At 35.4% G+C, this 10857-nt stretch overlaps 1 protein-coding gene across 1 annotated transcript; it reads left to right on the top strand.

Annotated features, from left to right (window-relative positions):
* The first annotated feature begins 7991 nt into the window (after nucleotides 1-7991).
* Nucleotides 7992-10268, top strand: LOC118058322 (cysteine-rich receptor-like protein kinase 5). Its single transcript, XM_035071033.2, has 7 exons — nucleotides 7992-8163; nucleotides 8317-8436; nucleotides 8665-8795; nucleotides 9016-9226; nucleotides 9394-9631; nucleotides 9735-9882; nucleotides 9996-10268. The coding sequence occupies exons 1-7, from the start codon at nucleotides 8001-8003 to the stop codon at nucleotides 10251-10253; spliced, it is 1269 nt and encodes a 422-aa protein (XP_034926924.2). The 5' UTR covers nucleotides 7992-8000; the 3' UTR covers nucleotides 10254-10268.
* The last annotated feature ends 589 nt before the right edge of the window (nucleotides 10269-10857 follow it).

The following is a 10857-nucleotide window of genomic DNA, read 5'->3' as shown; positions in this document are numbered from 1 at the left end:
GACCCATGTTTTGATATATTTTCAAAAACAAATCCAAAAAATTGAGAAAAACAAAGAAAATCCAAAAAAATATGTTTTTTTATATTTTCGTCATTTTAGCATTTTCAATGTCGTCTAAAAAAGAATTTAAATTGTTAAAAGATTTTCAAACGCGTTCGACTTTTCACGCGTCATTTTTAAAATCATTGATTTTCCGCATTTGAGTCGACGTTGATATTGCTCGTTTTCAAAAAATACAAAAAAATAAGAAAAATCAAAATTTACAAAAAGAAAGAAGTTGAGGGACCAAGTTGAAAAACCTAGCAAATATTTTCCTATAAATACCATGCTAAACTGATTTTTTAAGGGGGGGCAATTTTGAAATATCAGAAAAATACAAAAAAAAGGAAACCTAACCCTAAAATCCATCTCTACCAAGCCTGGCCGCCCCTCTTCCCCCGTTTGAAATTTTTTTTTCCCTCCTACAGACCCCTCAAACCCCAGCCAAAACGGAGCCGTTCGCCCCTTTTTCTTCTCATCTTCAACCTTCAGCTGGGCCACCATCTTCACGGCTATCCCCTCTCTTCGAAATCAAAGCCAGCACCACCCACACTCCCGACCATCTTTCTTCTCCCCCCTTGACAGCCATCAACACACAGCCCTCACCTCCAACATCTTTTCCCAAACACAACCCTCTCTCAGCCTCTGCTACCGATCTATCTTCCCTTCCCTCAGCACCGTCCACCGACAGTAACGGAGAAGCAGCTCCACAGAACCGGCCTCCACCAAGCCACCCAGCAGCAGGCGACCTCCATCACAAAAACCAGCGGAGCGCACCCCTCCACAGATCCTCCCTCTACTCTCCGCAGCTCCTAAACCAGACTTCAGACACTCGGCGGCGCTCTTTTCAGCTATCAACAACGACGTCCACAGGCCACCCGACAACGCCCACAGACGCCGTCCCCGTCTACATAGACCAGCCCTCCTGCACACAGACCGGCCTCGCAGCAGCTCCTCCCCCAGCAGCGGCCGAACAAAAGCAAGCCACCGCCCTCCATTTTCTCCACCCGACCCCGAGGCATACACAGCAGCTTCCAAAAAACAGAGACAAAGCATAAATAAAAACAAATCTAAAAAATGAAGGACCTGAGAATAGATCGGGGAAGAAATTAAAATCGACTGGCTTGTGTTTTTTCTCCTTTTGCAGGTGACCATGATTCTCACCGCCGGTGAGGAAAAGAAGAGGGGAAGAAGTTGATCCAGATCCCCCCTGTTGTTGCGTTTTCTCGTGGAGGCGCGTGAACTCACGCGCCGCCAGTGGCGGGGGCGCGTGGGAAGACGCGCCACCACTGCTTCTCTGCACCAGAAGCCTCCCAGCACTGTTCTCGTGCACTGTTCCTGCATGTTCTAGAAGCCTTAGGATGTTTTAGGGGCCGTTTTGTAGTTTTAAATTGTTTGATGTATTTTTTTTTATTTAGTTTTGGATTTTTTATTTGTATATTGTAAATGTGGATGTAACAAGGAAAAGAAAAGAAAGAACAAAAATATAGTGAATGTGTGTGATTGTATTGGTTTTATTTTTTTATATATTTTCTATGATGAAATTGCAAGGACTAAAGAAGAATTTAATATTTTGATTGGATCACGGTACAGATTTATTAACTTATACGTAAGTTGTATTTCTAACATCCGATGAAAAGATAAAATTTTAAAACTTCTTTAACATGTCAAAAATCACGAAGCAACTTACCTCAGGTAGGGTGCGTTAGGGGTGCTAATACCTTCCCTAACCACAACCAGTCCCTTACCCGCGAATCTCTGACAAGACTAGTACATCCGGTTTCCTAGTAGCCTTCAATAAATTACTAGATGGCGACTCCAACGAACCAAAATCAAGCAAATGCAACAACGAGACTTAAATCGCTAGCCGATGCCGCGCGTGGATTTTTTGACGTGCGACAGTCTCAACAACTCAAATTAATGTCTAGTCGTAATAGAACATTAACTAGGAACATTTAGGAATAAGACTTTGATGCAACAGATTTCTCATAATTATAATAACTTTATAATTTTCCTTGCAGTAACATTTTGTACCTACTATCTAATCTCCTTTTCTCATCTTGTCCCTCGATGGAAAATGAATGTTTTTGTTCTTCATGCAGGTTCTTGACAAGAATATATTATGATGGGCAAGATTACTGACTTAATATTGCAAATAGATATTGTCTAAACCTTTTATAGCTACTTTGAAAATATATTATTTTCAAAAATTGAATTTATTATTGATATATATGATAACAATCATGTTGTTTTCTTTTATATTTATACTTTGTAGGAATTTGAGCAAAACAAAAGATACTTTAAATCCCATTAATCTTGATAACATTGAATTATTGAATAAGTAGATTTGTGAAGAGCAACTTTCTTCATGAAGATGATTTAAATTGGAAGATTATTGAGGCATCTTTGTCTACTTTGACTTTAAATGATGAAGATATCTATTTTAATAGCGAGGAATGTCTAGTTAAACTTACTTGGATAAATATTTTTTTATTTAAGAAAAATTTTCAAGCCTGATGAAAATTTTTGGCAATATTATTAAATCTGGTCTAATGAGTTGTCATAACCCAATTTTTGAATAAATAATACAAAATCAATGATTAAAAATATATTTGAGATTGGGGTAAAATAACACAAATTCAAAGTTCAGGGATGAAATTATCAGATTTAAGAATAAATTGGTCAGAAATTGAAGAATTAATAAATTTGAAAATTTACTTAAAATTTGGATTAGTTTAATTAATGAAATTAAAAGAATTAATAAGTTTGTGGACTTAATTAAACTTTGATTTAATTAATTAAATAAATTCAGGGACTTAATTGAAATTTATCCAAAAAAAGAAAAATTAAAAGAAATTTTTATTTTTGTTTAAGGGTCCAATTGCCAAATTTCTAAAGTTCAGGGATCAAAATGACAATATCCATTGCTGCTTGAAACGTCGTCGTTGATGGTATAATCCCTTGCTGCCAAAACACCGCCATTGCCGGTGGAACAGCCGTGTTCGTCTTCTCCATCCCAATTCCATAGGCTGAAAATCTACAACGGGTTCGATCCAATCGTGGACCACGTCTCTCGCCTGTAATCTCGTTCGTGGAAGATAACAATCCTGCAAAGGCAGGACTGGTGAGGGGCAATCGATTGAGTCTCTATAAAAGGAAGTAAAAAAAAAAACGTATTCCGTCGGTAATTTAGTCGGTAAATAATTTACCGACGTACTATCAATCACACACCAACGAAATAGTTCCGTCGGTAAAACTGTGAATTCTTGTTGTGGTTGGAAATCCACACATTGAACTGAAACTTTAGGATACCAAATTCCAAGATACCGATTGCTGGAATTGCCAGGACTGAAGAATCCCAAAGTGAAGTTTCCTCCACTGGAGACTAAAACATTAACATCTGTAATAGACTCATTAAAACTTATGGTGTCTGTGGACAGAAAATTTGGAGAAGAAGGCATTCAAGCAATGAAATGAGAAATATTTTACAGGGATGCATCAGCCTAGCGCCTTAATTTCTATTGATGGCTAGTGATTTTCAATTGACTAGTAAGCGCCTTACTTTCAATTGATGGCTGAATAAGCGCCTTAACTTCTATTTATGGTTAGTGATTTTCTAATTGACTAGTAAGCGCCTAACTTTCAATTGATGGCTAGTGATTTTCAATTGACTAATAAGCGCCTTAATTTCAATTGACTAGTAAGCGCCTAGGAAGCGCTTATTCTTTTGTCGGCATTTTCAATTGACTAGTAAGCGCCTTACTTTCAATTGATGGCTAGTGATTTTCAATTGACTAGTAAGCGCCTAGGAAGCGCTTATTCTTTTGTCGGCATTTTCAATTGACTAGTAAGCGCCTTACTTTCAATTGACTAGTAAGCGCCTTAATTTCTATTGATGGCTAGTGATTTTCAATTGACTAGTAAGCGCCTAGGAAGCGCTTATTCTTTTGTCTGCATTTTTAATTGACAAGTAAGCGCCTTAATTTCTTGGCTCAAAAGTTCAGTATCACAAAAACTAACAAAAATAATCCAATTGGATCTCCCATCTAAATATTACCCAATCAACTCATTTATGTCAAAAGCAACGTCATTTAAGGCAAATATTTTTAAATGAAAGTTAAATGAATAATATCTAAGAGATTGAGATTCAACGAAGAATGAAGCTTTTTTTATAAATAAAATTGAATGTTTGGATTAGCTTGCAAGGTTTTTAACTATTACTATATATCTTGAAATTAATAATTATATAACTGTCTAGTAATGTTGAAAAAACTTAAATTTATAATTATTAAAAAATAAATACAAGACCTCTTTAGTGATTTCTTAATATTGAAAATAAAAGTTCCTGATAGATATTGTCTCGGTTGGTACGGAAGCCACACAAGAGCCTGAACTGAAACTCTCTGATGCATGAGGTTCTGAATACTTGGATGTGGATTCATTGAAACTACATCATGTGAAAAGTCTAGCAGAATATGAGGTTTGGCAGGAACTTGGCTTCATTGGAGCAACTAATTTTCTTGATGGGAATATTATGGATTGGATTATTCATCAAGTGAATTCAGACTAGGATCATCTGTTTCTTTCAATTTTATGGTGGATCTTGAGGCAGATAAACTGTTTTGCTTTCGAAAACCACTATGAATGTGATTTTTGGCTGAGGAGGAATATTTGGAGAATGGCCGCTAATTCTCATATATATGGCTTGGAGGGAAGATATGAAGGTAACCAAAGAAACAATCTAGATCTTATGGCAACGGCCTCCTTGGGATTTTGTAAAGATTAATGTGGATTGTAGCTCTCTCGGCAACCCTAGTAGGATTGGAGCTGGTGGTTTAATTAGGTCCAGTGCGGGGAATTTTCTTGTTGGATTTACTGCCTTTGCAAGTGTTGCTTGCAACCTTCTTTAGAGTTATTAGCTATTGCTAAAAGATAGAAGTTGGCTTGGAATCGTGGATATCGCAAGATAATCTGTCACTCAAACTCGAAGGATGCTTTTATATTGTTATCTGCTAATCAAGTGGGTTTCCATAAGTGCAGGGCCCTTATTTTAGAGATTAGAGAATTACTAAGTAGAGATTGGACTGTCAGAATTGAACATACATTTAGAGAGGTTAATTTTTGTTGAGAATGTGGGAATATATATATATATATATATATTACATTTTAGTCCTCTATCATTAATTTGGTATTTTTTCACAATTTCAATCCTAATTCTATTGATCAAATTAGGTTAGAAGGACTCAATTGCAAGATAAAAAAAAGTTTAGAAAGAAAAAAAAATACTTTACTATTCATATGAATAATGAAACACCTAGAAAAAAACCCTAGTTTTTTAGTATATAGTGTAATATAATATGCCACGGTAAATTTAATTCAACCATGCAAATCTAAGTTGAAGATGGCATGGAAGCTATACAAGAGTATCAAGTTTGTTTTGGTTCTTCACTTACGAAGATGGTGTATGAAGCAGTCGCTAATATCATTAAATCCTCACTCGGTCTTGTTGAATTTGAAAAGGTATAGTAAAATAGTTCTACATTTTTGTTATTTATTGGCTTAGTTTTCAACAAAAAAAGGTAACTAGAAAGTCAGGTCATGGATATTTTATTTCTAACAATTTAATTTTCAACAAATATTTTATCCAAAATATCTAAAAAAACACCCTAAAAACTTTGAAACTCATTTATGGTCTTAAATAACCCTAAAAATAGTCCAAAAATCTCCAATTAACCTGAATATAAAAACTTCTTGAGCTTAGATCTACTATCTTTATTTTTATTGATGAGAATGCCAAAATATATCCCAGTGGAACTTATCTTATCAAATCAAACTCATTAATGTTAAGATCAAACTTTTTCATGGTTGGAATTAGTATCAATTGATACTTTCTCTCTCTTCAACCTGAATTCAATAACTCTTTATCTTCTCTTGAATAAGGATTAAAAAAAAAATTTAGACTAAAATTGAATATTAAAAAAAATAAATAGACAAAAAAATCTTTAACTTAGAAAGCAGAAGAACCAAAGTAAACTTTTCTCATCAATTTTGAATTTGTCAACCTTTTTTTTTTTTCACTTTACTCCTATTTCTTTTAATTTTTTCCTTTCTTAATAAATTTACTTAATTTGGTCATCAATTTAGTTCTAACAATTCAAATCAATAAAAAATTATTAATTATTTCTTAAAATGTAATTTTCTTTTATCCATATCTTGATATTAAAATAATTGTTATTTTCTAACTAAACTAACAATTCTGAATTTGAAGGCAATAATAATTTACCTTCTTCTTTAATTTTTTTTTTTGTAATTGTAATTTACTACAGTGTTTTGTTACTCCAAGTCTTCAATATCCAAGTTCTGAATTTCCAACACAATAAATGTAGTATTGTAGGTCATCGTTAAGGTCCAACTTTTATGAGAAAGTAGACAAATAATTTTTTCTTTCTTGGCAAATATTCAGCTAGACAAGTCTTCAAACCACACAAGAAGTTCGATGCGACAGAGTCAATTGCTTTAATTATTTTTTTGTCGTGGCCAATGCGTTTAAATTTTCCACAAGGTTTTGCAGAATTTTTGAAAAATCTGATTTTCCTGGAAAGTAGGGGAACAATAATTTTTTCCAAGGAAATTCGGCACTCGTGATTGGTCCGAGGAAAGCAGTCAAGAAGAGGAAAAACATGAAAGTCACCATTTCACATTGTGATTGTCATCGTTTCTCACTCACCACCACTTGTGCCATGAAACTATAAGCAAACTATAAGTCATCATTTCACATTGTGCTTGTCATCGTTTCTCACTCACCAACCAAGGTGGTGGCCAGTGATAAAAGCTTGGGACTAAGAAGTTTGTTCCCTCTGTTGTCTCAGGTTCGAGCCCTAGGTTGCTCATATGATGGCCACTGGAGGTTTACATGGTCGTTAACTTCAGGGCCCGTGGGATTAGTCGAGATGCGTGCAAACTGGCCGGAACACCCACGTTAAACTAAAAAAAAAAAAACTATAAGCCAGCCCACTTTTACGTAAAAGTACAGTTTCCTTCCTTCAAACAATAAAAAAATACAGTTGTTGTTCGTATGTACTAGTACTAGTATGGCAACAAAAAAAATTAATTAACGGTCATAGACAAACAATTGTGCAAGGTATGTGGTTTTTGAAATTACAAGGATTGAGGTATTATATCACTGAAATACAGGGACTAAATTATTATTTACATGTTTATGAACCACATCGAAAAGAATTATCACAACTCAAGCAATCAACCCATCATAAGGATTAAAATATGAAAAGTAGTTTATAAAGCATATTCAACCATAAGAACAAACACCCCCAGATTTACACATGAAGAAAGAAATTTTTAGAAAATCTCAATTCAATTCCTATTTGAAAGAAAATAAGAGAATTGGAGCAAAGGAGAGTAATTGTTTTGTTTGAATGGTAAGAGTGTAGGTTACTGTGATGGAGAAGAATAATATAAGAGCTAGAACGTCTCTTCTCTAAAGAACTTTGAATGAATGGAGAATCTTACAACATGGAGAATGAATGGTCGGATGAAAGCGGCATGTGGCAAAAAAAAACAAGAAGAAAAATCCAGAAAGATTAATAGAAATTAATAACTAAATTGAAAATCCTAGAGATACTTGTAACGATTATTCACTACGATTAGTGCTTTATTAGTCATTCAATTTTATAATTATAATAATCACAATATATATAATAGATTTTAAAATCTTTCATTTTATTTATTAATAAATAAAACTTATTAAAAACAATTAGTGCACCCTCCTAAATATTACCCAAAAATATATATTCAAGTCAAAATTTCTTCAAAGAAGATTTTCAATTCAAACATTTAATGCCAAATTACACCGTCAAGAAAGCTTTGTTTTCTGATCTAATTAAACACATTTAACGCTCCAAGTGATTTGTATTTGATGGGAACACAAATTATAGTCGCTGTTGATGATTATGTGCTGGATCGTTTGGGGTCACTTAGTAAAGGTGCCATGCAAAAGTAAAGGCAAGGAGGAAGAGTCATTTTATCCAAGCTGTAATTTTAGGTACGAGATTAACCAATTCTATGAAATCCCAATTGGTGAAGATCCATCTCCTCCTCCATCGAAAGGTATATATCCTGAAAATTTTAGCATCATTGACTGTCTTAATTTTTTAAATGCTGTGAAAATGTCTAGCTTATACTGTTTCCAGTTATTAGACTAATTCCTGTGAAATGACAATAGACATGTGTTATAACTGGATAATTTCATGGATTTTGCAGGAAAAAACAATACAGTCATCATCGTCATCATTCTTTCAGTTGTTATTTCTGTCATGGTGATTCTTATCATCAGCTTCTACACGTTTTCAGGAAAGAGGAAATCAAGAGAGAAAGTTAAAAGTAAGACATAATTTTTCTTTTTTGTTCATCTGGAAGCCCATTAGGTCTTGGACTATATATTGAATATTTTATTTGGCATTTCAGAACAAATTTTTCCCTGGGCTGTTAAAGATTGATTTCTGAATATTCTATTCCTTTGTTCAATTCAGCAACTGCTTAAGTTTACGCCACATAAGAATCTGGTTCAATTCAATAGTTTTTTTTTTTCTCTCCTACTTGCTGCTTCAGGTGGATCAGTGGATGATGAAATTACCAGAGTGGAATCCTTGCAATATAACTTAGAAATCATTCACCTTGCAACAGATAATATTTCTGAAGTTAATAAGCTTGGACAGGGTGGATTTGGTTCTGTGTACAAGGTACAGAATATCAAAATGTTATATATCAATTAGCATCCATCAAAAATGAGTTGACTGTGTTATATATATATATATATATATATATATATATATGCTAGAGATATTGATGTTTTTACTATATTTATTTTGCTAACTAATGAGAATCGAATTCTTCGAAGGTTAGTTTCAAGCATTCCTACATGGTTGTGGTCACAACTCCTAACACCCTTGTTGCTTTCAGGGTACCCTTCCCAACGGACAATATATAGCCGTGAAGAGACTATCTAGGGATTCCACGCAAGGAGAACAAGAATTCAAGAATGAAGTCCTGCTGGTGGCCAAACTTCAGCACAAGAATTTGGTTAGGCTCCTAGGCTTTTGCTTTGAGCAAGAGGAAAGGCTTCTTATCTACGAGTTTATGCCTCACTCAAGCCTCAACAACTTCATTTTCGGTACGGCCATGCCTCCTCTTCCAAAACATTTCGATGGAGATTACTGTCTAAAAATAGAAAAAAGAGAAAGAACTAATTCCTGCAAACAAAGCATAAACCAGCAGTTCCTTTATTAAAGCATAGTACTTTTTGATTCATCTAACTGCCATAGTTTACTGGATTTTTAGATCAAACCAAGCGTTCACAATTGGACTGGGAACGACGTTACAAGATCATAGAAGGCATTTCTCGAGGACTTCTTTACCTTCATGAAGATTCTCGTCTCCGGATCATTCACCGTGACCTGAAACCTAGTAACATTTTGTTAGATGCAGAAATGAATGCTAAGATATCAGACTTTGGCATGGCAAGGCTGTTTGCAGGGGATCAAACCCAAGAAAGTACAAGCAGAGTTGTTGGAACCTTGTAAGTGTATATCAGAAATCAGGGAATACCAAAGTTCCTTTGGTTAATTTTCTTTCTATTTGGCTTGAACTAAAAGAATGCAATAACAAATTATTATTTGCAGTGGATACATGCCTCCAGAGTATGTAATGCGCGGACACTTCTCTGTGAAATCGGATATCTTTAGCTTTGGTGTGCTTGTTTTGGAAATTGTAAGTGGTAGAAAAAGAACTTTTATCAATGAGGAGGAGGTGGAAGACCTTCTGACATATGTGAGTATGATACTGTCTGACTTGCATTTTTCTTGATCCAGATTGCCAGGAAAGACATCGAGCAAAGCACTTTTCTTCTAACACTCTGCTGTTATTTTCTTAAAATTTTGCAGACGTGGGAAAATTGGAATAGCGGACCAAATTTAGATAAGCTGATAGATCCGACATTAAGGGCTGGCTCAAGAAATGAAATGTTGAGATGTATCCACGTTGGATTACTATGTGTGCAGGAAAATGCACCTGATAGACCAAACTTGGCTTCAGTTGTTATCATGCTAAGTTCTTACTCCGTCACTCTTCCAGTACCTCAAGGCTTGCAACAGCTTCTTCTAGCAGATATCATGGGAATTAGCTTCCCTAGAATTGTTTAGTCTTTTTTTCTTTGTTTCCACTGTAACAAAAAAAAAAAAAAACACTATGCATAACCTTTTACCAGTGTTAACCCCACCACAATCCAGCCTCCACCATTTCCCTTCTCAGACTCAACCATCTCCACCATAACCAAACCAGTGATATCAAACCACCCACAACACTTCTTCTTCTTCATCTTTCTTCAAAAACCCAAGAACAACACCTCAACATCATACCCCTGATCATCTTCAGAAAGCCAAACCAGAACCCCTCTTTCTCTTAGTTCCTCTCATCGTAGTCTCCCAACGCCTCTCACAAGAACCCGTAGCTCACCCACTGCGACCTCTCCCTCCATCGCACCTTCAACCGACTGAACCAGCATGGAACCACCACCAACTCACTCACGGTGAAACCACCACCAATAGTGACCTAACACCAAGCCTCCTCACCCGGTCATCACAAGAAGACCCACCAGTCAAGACCCATAAAACCCACCATGGACCCATTAAAGAAAAGAAAATTATAACCAAAGATAGCCTCCCTTTTCTCCACTCCAAAACTATCACCGACCAACACCTTCTCCTAAACCACAACGCAAGGCACTCTTCACGTCAGATCCACAAC

The sequence above is a fragment of the Populus alba genome, chromosome 4 (assembly GCF_005239225.2).
Source record: "Populus alba chromosome 4, ASM523922v2, whole genome shotgun sequence".
NCBI classification, from domain to species: Eukaryota; Viridiplantae; Streptophyta; class Magnoliopsida; order Malpighiales; family Salicaceae; genus Populus; species Populus alba.
Note: the sequence above shows the minus strand (reverse complement) of the source record. Positions and strands in the feature narration are given on the sequence as shown.

What these genes read in the sequence shown, in the direction of transcription:
- LOC118058322 (XM_035071033.2), top strand. Translation starts at nt 8,001, where the DNA reads ATGATTATGTGCTGGATCGTTTGGGGTCACTTAGTAAAGGTGCCATGC. An exon ending in ATCAAGAGAGAAAGTTAAAA is followed by an intron (nt 8,437 to 8,664) that starts GTAAGACATAAT and finishes TTGCTGCTTCAG; the next exon opens with GTGGATCAGTGGATGATGAA. An exon ending in AGCAGAGTTGTTGGAACCTT is followed by an intron (nt 9,632 to 9,734) that starts GTAAGTGTATAT and finishes TATTATTTGCAG; the next exon opens with TGGATACATGCCTCCAGAGT.